Here is a 15,696-nt window from a genome sequence, read left to right as displayed (position 1 = left end):
AGAGTCCTGGGGAGGGACAGAGGATCTGGAACAATCCCTGCTCTCCCTTCTTGAGGACCAGGGGAGCACCTGGAGGGCCCTGGGGGTGCGCAGAGCACCTGGATCCACTCCTGCTGTCCCCTCAGTGACTCCTGAGGGACACCTGGAGGGTCCTGGAGGTGCTCAGAGGACCTGGATCCATCCCTGCTGTCCCTTCCTGGGCACTGAGGGGACGCCTGGAAGGTCCTGTAGAGGGACAGAGTGTCTGGATCCACCCCTGCTGTCCCCTCAGTGACTCCTGGGCACACCTGGAGGGTCCTGGAGAGGGACAGAGGATCTGGAACAATCCCTGCTGTCCCTTCTTGAGGACCAGGGGGACACCTGCAGGGTCCTGGGGGTGCGCAGAGCACCTGGATCTGTCCCTGTTGTCCCCTCCTGGGGACACCTGGGAGGGTCCTGGGAAGGGACAGAGGGTCTGGATCAATCCTTGCCCTCCTGCTCTCCCTTCTTGGGGACCTGGGAGGGTCCTGGAGGTGCCCAGAGCACCTGGATCTGTCCCTAGTGACTCCTGGGGACACCTGGAGGTTTCTGGGGGTGCACAAAGTGTCTGAATCCGTCCCTGCTCTCCCCCCAATCGCTCCTGGGGACCAGGGGGACACCTGCAGGGTCCTGGGGGTGCACAGAGCCCCTGGATCCACTCCTGCTGTCCCCTCAGTGACTCCTGAGGACCAGGAAGGAGACCTGGAGGGTCCTGGGGGTGGACAGACTCCATCCCCGCCCTCCTGATGTCCCCTGGGTCTTTTCCTATTCTGTTTTTCTACTCTTCTCAAGGATTATTTGTGAAAAGATGTTTTTATCAGTCAGCCAATCAAGTAGAATGTGTCGAACCTGTCTGTAAAAGAGGATTTTTCGTATTAAACGTTTTTCCTGCAAACCTTCGAGTGAATTTCTGGCTCAAGGGGTCAGTGACAGAGGTTTCTCACACAGGGGTCAGTGGGGGATTTCTCTTACAAACCCCTGGCTGTGATTTTGAGATTAAAGGGCACAACCCTTTAACCCTTTAATTCGGGGCTCTGCCAGCCCCCCCCCGTACCCCCAGGTTTGCCCTCAGGGCTGTGGGTGCTGCATGAGGGGCCAGAACTGGGCTGGGGGCTCGGGGAGCAGCCAAAGGGCTGAGGGGGCTCCAGGGGGCTGGACAGACACGGGCGGGACAGAGGGCGGGACAGAGGGCGGGACACAGCGTGGGACACAGCGTGGGACACAGGGACACGGGGCGGGACAGACACGGGCGGGACAGAGGGCGGGACACACGATAGGACACGCAGAGAGCAGGACCCGGGACAGGACACAGGGACACAGCGTGGGACTCAGGGACACGGGGCGGGACACACCGTGGGACACAGGGCAGGACACGGGGCGGGACAGAGGGCGGGACACACCGTGGGACACACCGTGGGACACAAGGCAGGACAGACACGGGGCGGGACACACGATAGGACACGCAGAGAGCAGGACACGGGACAGGACACAGGGACACAGCGTGGGACTCAGGGCAGGGCACAGGACAACAGAGGGTGGGACACACGGTAGGACACAGGGCAGGACACAGCACAGGACAGAGGGCAGGACATGGAGCAGGACAGAGGGGGTGACACACAGAGGGCAGGACACAGGGCGGGACACACTGTAGGACACACACAGGGCAGGACACGGCATGGGACAGAGGGTAGGACACAACGCAGGACACACACGGTGCAGGACAGAGGGCAGGACACGCAGTGAGCAGGACAGAGGGAAGGACACAGGGCAGGACACACTGCAGGACACACACAGGGCAGGACACGGCACGGGACAAAGAGCAGGACACAGGGCAGGGCACACCGTGGGACACAGAGCAGGACGTGGGTAGGACACACAGGGCAGGACAGACGGCAGGACACAGAGTAGGACACAGGGCAGGACATACAGAGGGCAGGACAGAGGGCAGGACAGAGGACACACACACACAGGACACAGGGCAGCACATGGGTCAGGACACACAGGGCAGGACACACGACACACACACAGGACACACACACAGGACACAGGGCAGGACATGGGTCAGGACACACAGGGCAGGACAGAGGACACACACAGGACACACACACAGGACACACACACAGGACACACACACAGGACACACACAGGACACACACACAGGACACACACAGGACACACACACAGGACACACAGGACACACACACAGGACACACACAGGACACACACAGGACACACACAGGACACAGGGCAGGACATCGCCTTCGGGGCTGCTGCCGCTGCCCGTGCCCCGCTCTGCTCCCCGGCACCCCCGGGCACCATCCCCGGTACGACCCCGCCAGCCCCGGCCCCTCCGCGCTCTTTTCCCCTTCTCCCTTCCCATCTCTCTGCGTTCCTGCCCTTCCTCAACCCTCGCTCTCCCTCCCGGGCCGGGCCCGTTCTCCTCTCCCGGGACTGCAGCGAGCGAGCGGGCTCGGGGGGAGCGCTCCGGGGATGCCGCGGCTCCCCCGCTCCCGGGGCCCGGTGCCGCCGCTCCGCCGAGCCCGACGCGGCACCAAGGAGCCCGTTTGGCCACCGGGCGAGGGAATGCGAGCGAATGCGAGCGAAAACGAACGAATGCGAGCGAATGCTCGTCCCGGGAGCCGCCCGCGAGCCCCCCGCCCCAAACGGCGGCGCCCCCCGCGCGCCCCGGGTTCCGCCGCGCTCCCGGTCCCGCCGGGCCAGCGGCCGCTGCTGCCCCCGGGCCGCTCCTCTCCCTCCCTCCCCGCCTCTCTCCTGGCCCCAAACACAGCCCGGATTCGCAGCCCGGAGGCCGAAGCAGCGCAGCACCCCCGGAGCTCCCCGCAGGCTGAAGGTGCCGCTCCCCGGAGGGACGCTGGGCTTGGGGTCCCTCCCTGCCACGGGTTGGTTTTGGGGACCGGGGATGGGGGAGATGGCAAAGAAATGGCATCAAAGGGGGGGAAATCGGTGGCAGGGACGGGATAGGAGGATGGATGAGTTTTTTAGGGTATTTAGGGCGGAGGTGTTGGACTCTCCTGCGACCCGTGAGGAACAGCCTGGCTCGGTGGGATGCAGGACTGAGTTTGTGTTGTTTAAGGGCAGGGAGGGGATGCTGATTTCTTTCCTGCCAAAACCTCGCTGGGCAGTGCCAGCCCGGCGGGTTTAGAGGGAATTTCCCGAGGTTCAGGGCTGTAAAATCCCCACCAGGGCAAGCATGGAGCTCCGTGTCACCCAGAGGTGTCACCCAGAGGCGTCACCCAGAGGTGTCACCCAGGCAGCTCCAGGGGTTCCAGGAGCGCCTGTTGGGTGCCAGGCAGCGGCTGCAGCGCGCAGAACCTCAACCCTCCTGAAGCGATACACAGGATAAATAGAGTCCGCTGATTTATTAAAAATCCGGATATTGATCTAGTACCGATATCCAAAAACTCTCTAACAGGTTAAAGTTAGCAAGTGGATCCTTATTGTGGGATAATTCCCAAATACACACTGCAATTCACAGGTGATTACAGTCCTTTTATCTGTACAAGTATTGAATACCTAAAATGCTAATGCATATTCATGATTTGGCACATCCCATTCCCAATATGGATATTGATCTGGTACCAATATCCAAAAACTCCCTGACAGTTTGGAGTTACAAAGTGGATGTTTATTGTGGGATAACTCCCAAACACACACTGCAATTTACAGGTGATTACAAATCTGTATCTATATAATATATAATCTATATCTTTTATCTATGCAAGTATTGAATACCCAAAATACAAAATATATATTGAAAACTTTGGTGCATCCCATTCCCAACACGGATATTGATTTATGGATTTTGATATCAATAGATATCAATTCAATACAAGTATTGAATACCCAGAATACAAATACATATTGATAACTTTGGTGCACCCCATTCCCAATATGGATATTGATCTAGTACCAATATCCAAAAACTCTCTAACAGTTTGGAGTTACAAAGTGGATGTTTATTGTGGGATAAATCCCAAACACACACTGCAATTTACAGGTGATTACAAATCTGTATCTATATAATATATAATCTATATCTTTTATCTATACAAATATATCTTTTATCTATACAAGTATTGAATACCCAAAATACAAACACATATTGATAACTTTGGTACATCCCATTCCCAATATGGATATTCATCTATGGATTTTGATATCCATAGATATCAATTCAACACAAGTATTGAATACCCAAAATACAAACACATATTGATAACTTTGGTACATCTCATTCCCAATATGGATATTGATCTAGTGCCGATATGCAACTGTGACAGACAAAAACTGTCTCACAGTTTAGAGTTAGAGACTGAATGTTCATTGCAAGATAACTCCCAAATACACACCGCAATTTACAGGTGATTACAGAGTGCTTTTATCTATACAAGTACTGAATACCCAAAATACAAATGCATATTCATGACTTTGGTACATCTCATTTCCAATATGAATATTGATCTGGTACCAGTATCCGAAAACTCCCTAAAAGTTTAGAGTTAGAAAGTGGATGTTTATTGTGGGATAATTCCCAAACACACACCGCAATTTACAGGCGATTCCAGGGTCCTTTTATCTATACAAGTATTGAATACCCAAAATACAAATCCATGTTCATAAATCCTAAAGAAAGAATTTTTCCATAAAAGATGTCCGCGACAAAAAAAAATCTCTTATTTCACTGTGCCCCTTACCTCCTGCAGCCTCCCCTGAGCCATGGTGTGCTCCAGCCCCGTGCCCAGAGCCCAGAGCTCCGGCCAGGACGAGCGCCGCGGTGCCCAGCCCGACCTGCTGTGGCTGGCCGAGCTGACGGGCGCCCACCTGGGCTTGGCCCCCATCTCCCAGGACCCCGAGGACCGCTGCAGCATCTGGGAGAACCTGGTGAGCCTGGTGGACTTCCAGAGCCCGGGGTTTCCCCTGACCTCCGAGGAGCTCGGCCACTACATGGACATCCCGCGCTCGGCCGCGTCCTCGCCGGGCACCGCGAGCGTGGCCCGGGCCGTGACCCCGCCGGGACACCCGGGGGACGTCGACTACAGGACGAACGGCCACGTCAAGCCGCCCTACTCGTACGCCACGCTGATCTGCATGGCCATGGAGGCCAGCCAGCAGCCCAAGCTCACCCTGGCTGCCATCTGCAAGTGGATCAGCGACAATTTCTGCTATTTCCGCCGTGCCCACCCCAGCTGGCAGGTAGGAGAGGGCGTGTGGGTTTGGGAAGTGGCTGCTGAGCAAGGGCAGGAGCCTCCCATGAAATGGAAAATGTAAACACTCCCCTCATCTGAATTGCTATAAATTTTATGTTAAAAATATGAGAGCGGGAATAACAGTTTGTCTTGGTTTGGAAAGACAGGAGTCTGCTAAGGAAGGCAGGAGCCTCCCCTGGAATGGAAAATGTAAACCCTCCCCACCTCTCTGAATTGCTAGAAATTTGAAATTAAGGGGCTCTCAGGCAAAAATATGGGAGCAGGAAATAACAGTTTGTCTTGGTTAGAAAAGACAGCTGTGTGCTAAAGAAGGCAAGACCCACCCCTGAAATGGAGAATATAAACCCCCTCCTTCCAAATTGCTATAAATTTTATATTAAGGGCTTTCAGTCAAAAAATATGGGAGCAGGAATAATGGTTTGTCTCGGTTTGGAAAGCCAGGTGTGTGCTAAGAAAGGGAGGAGCCTCCCCTGAAATGGAGAATGTAAACCCTCCCCTCATCAGAATTGCTATAAATTTTATATTAAAAATATGAGAGCAAGAATAACATTTTGTCTCATTAGGTTGGAAGGACAGGTGTGCGCTAAGGAAGGCAGGACCCACCCCTGAAACGGAGAATACAAACCCCCTCCCTCCAAATTGCTATAAATTTTATATTAAGAGCTCTCAGGCCAAAAATATGGGAGCAGGGATAACAGTTCTTTAATAGGGAAGAAAATAAAATGATAAAATAAACAATTCAGTGAACTAAAAACAACACTGACAGAGTCAGAACCCAACCTGGCACCCTGTGGGTCAGGATGTTGGTGGCAGTCCCATTGGAATTGTGGCTCAGCCCTCCTGCAGTGTCAGGGGTGGTTCTGCTGGAGCAGGGATCTGTAGAGAAGGATTTATTCTTCCTCTGAAGATCCAGTGGAAGAAGAGGCAGCTGCTGCTCCTCTGGGGAATCCAGTGGAGAAGCCGTGCTGGTGTCTCAAAAACCTCTAGATTATATCTGGGTAGGAATGTTTGAAACCTCAGATTATATCAAGGTAGGAATGTTTGAAACCTCAGGTTATGTCTGGGTAGGAATGTTTGAAATCTCAATTGTATCCAGGTAGGAATGTTTGAAATCTCAGATTGTATCCAGGCAGGAATGTTTGAAATCTCAGATTGTATCCAGGTAGGAATGTTTGAAATCTCAGATTGTATCCAGGCAGGAATGTTTGAAATCTCAGATTGTATCCAGGCAGGAATGTTTAAAACCTCAGATTGTATCCAGGTAGGAATGTTTGAAATCTCAGATTGTATCCAGGCAGGAATGTTTGAAATCTCAGATTGTATCCAGGCAGGAATGTTTAAAACCTCAGATTGTATCCAGGTAGGAATGTTTGAAATCTCAGATTATATCCAGGCAGGAATGTTTGAAATCCCAGATTATATCTGGGTAGGAATGTTTCAAATGAATATTATGTTATGTTAGAAAGTTGTGCTGTATTAATTTCCTTAAGTATTGTGTTAAATATTTAAGCATGTTTTATGATTGGCTTTTTGCAAATATTCAAATTATTATTATATGTGTTATGTTAGAAATTTGTGCTGCAATAATCTTCTTAAATAGTGTGTTAAATATAGTTTTAGGCTGTAACAAAATGTTAAAATAGAAACTGTGCTATGTAAGATGCATTTTTTGGGAGGATTCACAGCAATATAGAAGCCACAGGACACCTGAATCTTTCAAAAAAAAAAGATAATTTATTGCTTTTTTATTGAGTTCTTCCCACCTTGGCCATCAGGATTCAGAGGAAGAAGCCCAGACAGAATCCTGTGTTTGAATGGAATTTATGCATCATGGATGAGATGTATGAATATGCAACAGGCTGTTGCTTTTAAGGGTTAATCCTCTGTTAACATGGGTCCTTTTTCAGGTTTATTTTGCCCAGGAAAAGGTACCTGGACCATCTGTTTAATTATCTCATATCGTCCTAAATCCTAATTGTCCAAATTTTTGTTACTCTGATTATATCGCTATTTTTATAGCTATTTTATTACTATTAAGGTCTTAAAATTTTAAAAATAAATGATTGGCATTTTTCACATTCCCACCTTGCTCAGGCCTGAAGAGCCATCAGAATTCAGAGGAAGAGCTGACACAGAATCCTGTGTTTGAGTGGAATTATGAATAATTCATGAGATGTATGAATATGCAACAGGCTGTTGCTTTTAAGGGTTAATCCTCTGTTTTCTGGGCTTATTTTCCCCAGAAAAAGGCACCGAGACCATCCATAACTCTTTGTTTTTATTGTCTTATATTGTCCTAAATCCTAATTATCCAAATTTTTATTACTCTAATTATATTGCTACTCTTACAACCATTAACTTAATGGTTGTAATTTAACATTATTACTCTTAAACCTTTAAAATTTTAAAAGCTTGTTTTCTTTTCTGCCTGCAGAGCTCCATGAGGCACAACCTGTGCATCATTTTATTACTGTTAAACTTCGAAAATTTTAAAAGTTCATTTCTTTTTTCTTTGCCTGCAGAGCTCCATCAGGCACAACCTGTGCATCATTTTACTACTATTAAACTTTGAATATTTTAAAAATTTATTTCTTTTTCCTTTGCCTGCAGAGCTCCATCAGGCACAACCTGCGCATCATTTTATTACTATTAAACTTTGAATATTTTAAAAATTTATTTCTTTTTTTCTTTGCCTGCAGAGCTCCATCAGGCACAACCTGTGCATCATTTTACTGCTATTAAACTTTGAAAATTTTAAAAATTTATTTCTTTTTCCTTTGCCTGCAGAGCTCCATCAGGCACAACCTGCGCATCATTTTATTACTATTAAACTTTGAATATTTTAAAAATTTATTTCTTTTTCCTTTGCCTGCAGAGCTCCATCAGGCACAACCTGTGCATCATTTTACTGCTATTAAACTTTGAAAATTTTAAAAATTTATTTCTTTTTTCCTTTGCCTGCAGAGCTCCATCAGGCACAACCTGCGCATCATTTTATTACTATTAAACTTTGAATATTTTAAAAATTTATTTCTTTTTCCTTTGCCTGCAGAGCTCCATCAGGCACAACCTGCGCATCATTTTATTGCTATTAAACTTTGAAAATTTTAAAAATTTATTTCTTTTTCCTTTGCCTGCAGAGCTCCATCAGGCACAACCTGTGCATCATTTTACTACTATTAAACTTTGAAAATTTTAAAAATTTATTTCTTTTTTTCTTTGCCTGCAGAGCTCCATCAGGCACAACCTGTGCATCATTTTACTACTATTAAACTTTGAAAATTTTAAAAATTTATTTCTTTTTTTCTTTGCCTGTAGAGCTCCATCAGGCACAACCTGCGCATCATTTTATTACTATTAAACTTTGAATATTTTAAAAATTTATTTCTTTTTCCTTTGCCTGCAGAGCTCCATCAGGCACAACCTGCGCATCATTTTACTACTATTAAACTTTGAATATTTTAAAAATTTATTTCTTTTTTTCTTTGCCTGCAGAGCTCCATCAGGCACAACCTGTGCATCAACAAGCGCTTTGTGAAGGTGCCCCGCGAGAAGGGGGAGCCGGGCAGAGGAGCCTTCTGGAAGCTTCACCCCCAGTACGCCCAGTGGCTCAAGAGCAGCACCCTCAAAGGACACAGGTGATTCTCAGGAAAAACCAAATCCAGAGATACGAGGGTCTCCTCGAGCTAGATTTTATAAGATTTTGGTGATTTTTGTCATGTTTGGGATAGCTGAGCTATTTCAGATGGATAAAATCAGCAGGATGGGTTCTGTGGTAGTGTTAGAAACAGAAAAGTTTTATTAAAAGACAAAATAACAAAACTCTATAGAGTACACCAAGCTAGGTGCAAGAGGTATAAAACCAAATCCACTGCTATAAGGGTCTCCTAAAACTTGGTCTTATAATATTTTGGTGATTTATATAATGTTTGAAATAGCTGAGTTACTTCAGATGAATAAAATCAGCAGGATGGCTTTTGTGGCAGTGTTGGAAACAACAACAAAAAAAATAAAAAAAAAAGGCAAAATAACAAAGGTCTTGATAGAGAAAAACTGAATAAGGGCGAGAGGTCCTTGGTCCTGGTAAAACACCCCTCAGTGGGGCTCTGGGGCTGAGCCAAGGAAAGAAAAAAAGGAAAGAAAGTCATGATTAGGTGTGGTGTTTTCTGGAGTCCCCCATGGCAGGAAGGAATGAATCTGACTCCATGTACTTAGAAAGCTGATATATATATTTAATATATAATTATATATATTAAATATTATATAATTGTAATATATATGTATATGTATTATATAATTATATAATATATATGTAATTATGTAATTACATAATTATATACTATATATTATATAATAGACATATAATATATAATATAAATAATATATTATTTCATATATAACATTATATAATATAATATAATATAATATAATATAATATAATATAATATAATATAATATAATATATATAATATAATATATATAATATATATAATATAATATAATATAATATAATATAATATAATATAATATAATATAATATAATATAATATAATTTTATATTATATTATATTATATTATATTATATTATATTATATTATATTATATTATATTATATTATATTGTATTATATTATATTGTATTGTATTGTATTATATTATATTAATAATATTCATAATATAATATAATATGATAAATTATAAAATAATCTTTGTTATATAATTATAATTATAATTATATATATTTATATAAAAAAGAATGCTATACTAAACTCTACTAAAGAATAGGGAAAGGACACAGACAAAAGCTAAAAAAATGATAATGAAATCTAGTGACTCTCTTCAGAGTCCTGACACATCTTGGCCCTAATTGGCCATTAATTCATTAATTCCAAACAATTCGCAGCAGAAACCAATGAAACAATTACCTGGGTTAACAATGTCCAGCCACATCCCAAAGCAGCAAAACGCAGGAGAAGCAAATGACAAAAGAATTGTTTTCATTTTCCCCTGAGCATTCTCAGCTCCCCGTGAGAAGCACGCTGGGCAGAGATGATTTTTCAGAGCACACAATGGTGACCCATCTCTGTCCCACAGGGCCCTTCCAGACCCCGTGCCATCCTCCCGGCGAGCCCAGCCGTGTCCCCGCCGCGTGCCCAGCCCCGCTGGCACCGCCACCGTCACCGCCGCCCGCGGTGGCCTCGAGGTGGGCGCGGAGCTGCAGCGGCTGCTGCGCGAGTTCGAGGAGTTTGAGAGCAGCCACCGGTGGAGCCCCGCGGAGAACCGAGGCGCCCAGCAGAGCCAGCAGCCCTGGGCAGAGGCGCCCTGGGTGCCCGGCTGCGCCCAGGGGTGCCAGGAGGCGCCGGGCGAGCTGACGGAGCTGAAGGGCAGCACGGAGTGGGAAGCGCTGCTGGATGTCCCCGTGGAGCAGGGGGAGTTCTGCGCTCTGGGGCAGCCTGGAACCTTCTCCCTGCGCCCCAGCCGGGCACGGGGCTGGCCCCAGGCCCTCCCTGAGCCCAGCCCTGCTAAGCCGGGCCTGGATGAAACCCTGATGGCCACGGCGTTCCTGGAGGCCGCGTGGCACGAGGAGATGAGGGGCAGCGTGCCCGGCTGCGTGCCCGGCTGCGTGCCCGCGGAACAGGGCGCTGGGAACCTCCAGGGCAGCAGGGAGATCGTGGACTGGGACTCGCTGGCACATTTAAGGCTCTATTAGACATGGGAGATTAGATTAGATTAGGTTAGATTAGATTAGATTAGATTAGATTAGATAGATTAATTAGACTAGAAACAATCTAGATTAGATTGTTTAGATTAATTAGACTAGACTATACTAGATTCGATTATATTATGTTGGATTAGATTAGACTAGATTAGATTAGATTAGATTTTAGATTAGATTCCATGCCATTCCATTACATTCATTAGATTAGATTATAGATTAGATTAGATTAATTTTAGATTAGACTAGATTAGATTGGATTAGATTAGATTAAATTACATTAGATTCAATTTGATTCAATCCAATCCAATCCAATCCAATCCAATCCAATCCAATCCAATCCAATCCAATCCAATTAATCCAATCCAATCCAATCCCATCCAATCCAATCCCATCCAATCCAATCCAATCCAATCCAATCCAATCCAATCCAATCCAATCCAATCCAATCCAATCCAATCCAATCCAATCCAATCCAATCCCATCCAATTAATCCAATCCAATCCCATCCAATCCAATCCCATCCAATCCAATCCAATACAATCCAATCCCATCCAATCCAATCCAATCCAATCCAATCCAATCCAATCCAATCCAATCCAATCCAATCCCATCCAATTCAATCCAATCCAATTAATCCAATCCAATCCAATCCAATCCAATCCAATCCAATCCAATCCAATCCAATCCCATCCAATCCAATCCAATCCAATCCAATCCAATCCAATCCAATCCCATCCAATTCAATCCAATCCAATTAATCCAATCCAATCCAATCCAATCCAATCCAATCCAATCCAATCCAATCCAATTCAATCCAATCCAATCCAATCCAATTCAATCCAATCCAATCCAATTAATCCAATCCAATCCAATCCAATTCAATTTCATTGATTTAGGAGGGGTTTAGGGATGGGTGTAGATGGTTTTATGGATGAGGGAATTTTTTGCTTTCTGTTCTTTTTGCTGCTTTCTGTTCTGTTTTTTGCTTGGGGAATGGTGCTGAAGATATTTGGGGATATTGAATTTTTAAATTGAATTGGGGATATTGAATTTTTAAAGTTTTATTGGCAGTTTTTAAGAGATAGAATAAAGAAAGCAAAGCAGAGAAAGAAAAGAATTCCTGTTTTATTTTCTGGTTTCCTTCCAGAACCTTTGGCTCTGCCCTGGAGGGTGGCATCGTCCCTGTGCCACTCCCTGGGCTGGCACTGTCCCTGTGTCCTCTCAAGGGCTGTCACTGTCCCTGCGTCATCACCCACAGCTGGCACTGTCCCTGTGCCACCATCCAGAGCTGGCACTGTCCCTGTGCCACTCAAGGGCTGTCACTGTCCCTGTGCCACTGCCCAGGGCTGGCATTGTCCCTGTGCCACTGCCCAGGATGTGGTGACAGGGTTGAGGGGTGACACAGGGGGTGACAAAGAGCTGGGAGGTGACATGGGGGCTGAGAGGTGACAAACGGGTGACAGAACTGAGGGGTGACACAGGGCTCAGAGCTGACAAACAGGTGACACAGGACTGAGGGGTGACCAGGGCTGAAGGGTGACACAGGGCTGGGAAGTGACAAATGGGTGACACAGGACTTACAGTTGACAGGACTGAGAGGTGACACAGGGCTGAGAGGTGACAGAACTGAAGGCTGACACAAGGGTGACACAGGGCTGAGAGGTGACACAGGGCACAGAGGTGACACAGGGCTGAGGGGTGACAAAGAGCTCAGAGGTGACACAGGGGTGACACAGGGCTGGGAGGTGACAGAACTGACAGGTGACACAGGGCACAGAAGTGACACAGGACTTAGGGGTGACAGGCCTGAGAGGTGGCAGGGCCGGGAGGGGACACAGGGCTGAGGGGTGACAGAACTGAGGGGTGACACAGGGGTGAGGGGTGACAGGGTGACACAGAACTCAGAGGTGACAGAGCTGAGAGGTCACACAGGACTGAGAGGTGACAAACGGGTGACACAGGACTGAGGGGTGACCAGGGCTGAGGGGTGACAGAACTAAGAGGTGACACAGGGCTCAGAGGTGACACGGGGCTGGGAGGTGACAAACAGCTCAAAGGTGACACAGGGCTGGGAGGGGTGACACAGGACTGAAGGGTGACCAGGACTAAGGGGTGACACAGGACTGAGAGGTGACAAAGAGCTCAGAGAGGGGACACAGGAGTGACACAGGGCTCAGAGGTGACACAGGACTTACCGGTGACAGTGCTGGGAGGTGACACAGGACTGAGGGGTGACCAGGGCTGAGAGGTGACACGGGGCTGAGAGGTGACACAGGACTGGGAGGTGACAAATGGGTGACACAGGGCTCAGAGGTGACACAGGACTTAGGGGTGACAAAGAGCTCAGAGGTGACAAACAGAGGCTGAGAGAGGACAGGGCTGGGAGGTGACACGGGACCGAGGGGTGACACGGAACTGAGAGGTGACAAACAGCTCAGAGGTGACACAGGGGTGGCACAAGGCTGGGAGGTGACAAAGGAGTGACACAGAACCGAGAGATGACAGGGCTGGGAGGTGACACGGGGCTCAGGGGTGACACAGGGCTGAGGGGTGACAGGACTGAGGGGTGGCAAGGCTGGAAAGTGACACAGGGGTGACACAGGGCCGCAGGGTGACAAGACTGAGAGGTGACACAAGGCTCAGAAGTGACACGGGGCTGAGAGGTGACAGGGTTGGGAGGTGACAAACGGGTGACACGGGACTTGAGGGTGACAGGACTGAGGGTGACAATCCCAGTTTGCCGGTATTTTTGACCCCCACGGATCCCCTGCTCCCCCACCCTGGCCTGGGGGTGACCCCAACCCTGACCCCAGATGTGACCCCAGATGTGACCCCAGATGTGACCCCAGATGTGACCCCAACCCTGACCCCAACCCTGACCCCAGATGTGTCCCCAGATGTGTCCCCAGCTGTGACCCCAACCCTGACCCCAGATGTGTCCCCAGATGTGTCCCCAGATGTGTCCCCAGATGTGCCCCCCCCCCAAGACCTCCCAGAATTCACTCCCTTTTCCCAAATTTCAGTCATTTCAAGGACACTTTTCCATTTTAAAACAATTTTTATTCGACTTAACCCACCAGATCCTCTCCTCGAGTCCCCCCTGCCCCCCAAAATCCAGAGGTCCCCTCAAATCCCTCCAACCCCCATTCATTTTTCACTTTTCACTTTTCATTTTCCATTTTTATTTTCCCGAATTTTGTGAATACAAAGCTTCTCTTCGATATTTTACAATTTTTTTTTTTCCCAACCATATCCACAAATAATGGGCAGTTTAACAACGGGCTCCTTTTTCCTGAAAAATGCTGAATTTAAGGGGAATATTTAAGGGTAAAAACATTAAAAAAAAGGTAAAATTAGATGTGAATTGTGGCTGAAAAGTGAATTTCTCAAGGGGGGGGGCTCTGAAATTCACAAAAATTCTGTATTTAAGGGAAATATCTAAGTGGAAAAATGGAAAGAATGTTTAAATTAGATTGAATTTTGGCTGAAAATGGTGAATTCAAGGGGGGCTCTGAAATTCATAAAAATGTGGAATTCAAGGGGAATATTTAAGTGGAAAAACAAAAAATTTGGTAACATTAGATTGAATTTTGGCTGAAAAGTGAATTCCTCAAGGGGGGGCTCTGAAATCCGTAAAAATGTGGAATTTAAGGGGAATATTTAAGTGGAAAAACAAAAAATTTGGTAAAATTAGACATGAATTGTGGCTGAAATGTGAATTCATTAAAGGGGGTTCTGAAACTCACAAAAATGTGGAATTTAAGGGGAATATTTAAGTGGAAAAATAAAAACAAAAGGTTAAATTAGATTGAATTTTGGCTGAAAAGTGAATTCCTCAAGGAGGGGCTCTGAAATTCATAAAAATGTGGAATTCAAGGGGAATATTTAAGTGGAAAAACAAAAAATTTGGTAAAATTAGATTGAATTTTGGCTGAAATGTGAATTCATTAAAGGGGGTTCTGAAACTCACAAAAATGTGGAATTTAAGGGAAATATTTAAGTGGAAGCACCAAAAAAATGGTTAAAAGAAATTGAATTGTGGTGAAAAAAAGTGAATTTCTCAAGGGGGGGGGCTCTGAAATTCCCAGAAATGATGAATTTAAGGGGAATATTTAGGTGGAAAACCAAAAGGATCTCAGGAAACCCCAAAAGGTTCCCAGGAAACCCCAAAAGGATCTCAGGAAACCCCAGAAAGCTCTCAGGAAACCCCAAAATGTTCTCAGGAGACCCCAAAAGGATCTCAGGAAACCCCAAAAGGATCTCAGGAAACCCCAAAAGGATCTCAGGAAACCCCAAGAGGTTCCCAGGAAACTCCAAAAGGATCTCAGGAAACCCCAAAAATGTTCTCAGGAGACCCCAGAAAGCTCTCAGGAAACCCAAAATGTTCTCAGGAGACCCCCAAAGATCTCAGGGAACCCCCAAAAGCTCTCAGGGAACCTCAAAAGGTTCCCAGGAGACCCCAAAAGGATCTCAGGAAGCCCCAAAAAGTTCTCAGGAGACCCCAGAAAGCTCTCAGGAAACCCAAAATGTTCTCAGGAGACCCCCAAAGATCTCAGGGAACCCCAAAAAGCTCTCAGGGAACCTCAAAAGGAGCTCAGGGACCCCCAAAGGGATCTCAGGGGATCCCAAAAAGCTCTCGAGAAACCCCAAAGGGCTCTCAGGAAACCACAAAAGGATCTCAGACAACCCCAAAAGGTTCTCAGGAACCCCAAATTCTCCCAGGAAACCCCAA

The 15,696-nt window shown here is 46.7% G+C and overlaps 2 protein-coding genes across 2 annotated transcripts in view; both read left to right on the top strand.

The window, feature by feature from the left end:
* STAC3 (SH3 and cysteine rich domain 3) overlaps positions 1–765 on the top strand; it is a 9,964-nt gene extending 9,199 nt beyond the window's left edge. The window contains exon 7 of the mRNA XM_058821983.1: positions 695–765. Coding sequence (XP_058677966.1) covers positions 695–765 — 71 coding nt within the window. The remainder of the gene's footprint in view (positions 1–694) is intronic.
* A 3,990-nt stretch (positions 766–4,755) lies between these two features.
* LOC131569722 (forkhead box protein J1-like) lies at positions 4,756–10,955 on the top strand. Its single transcript, XM_058821982.1, has 3 exons — positions 4,756–5,232; positions 8,742–8,884; positions 10,340–10,955. The coding sequence occupies exons 1-3, from the start codon at positions 4,756–4,758 to the stop codon at positions 10,953–10,955; spliced, it is 1,236 nt and encodes a 411-aa protein (XP_058677965.1).
* The last annotated feature ends 4,741 nt before the right edge of the window (positions 10,956–15,696 follow it).

Source organism: Ammospiza caudacuta, chromosome 31, assembly GCF_027887145.1.
Source record: "Ammospiza caudacuta isolate bAmmCau1 chromosome 31, bAmmCau1.pri, whole genome shotgun sequence".
NCBI classification, from domain to species: Eukaryota; Metazoa; Chordata; class Aves; order Passeriformes; family Passerellidae; genus Ammospiza; species Ammospiza caudacuta.
Note: the sequence above shows the minus strand (reverse complement) of the source record. Positions and strands in the feature narration are given on the sequence as shown.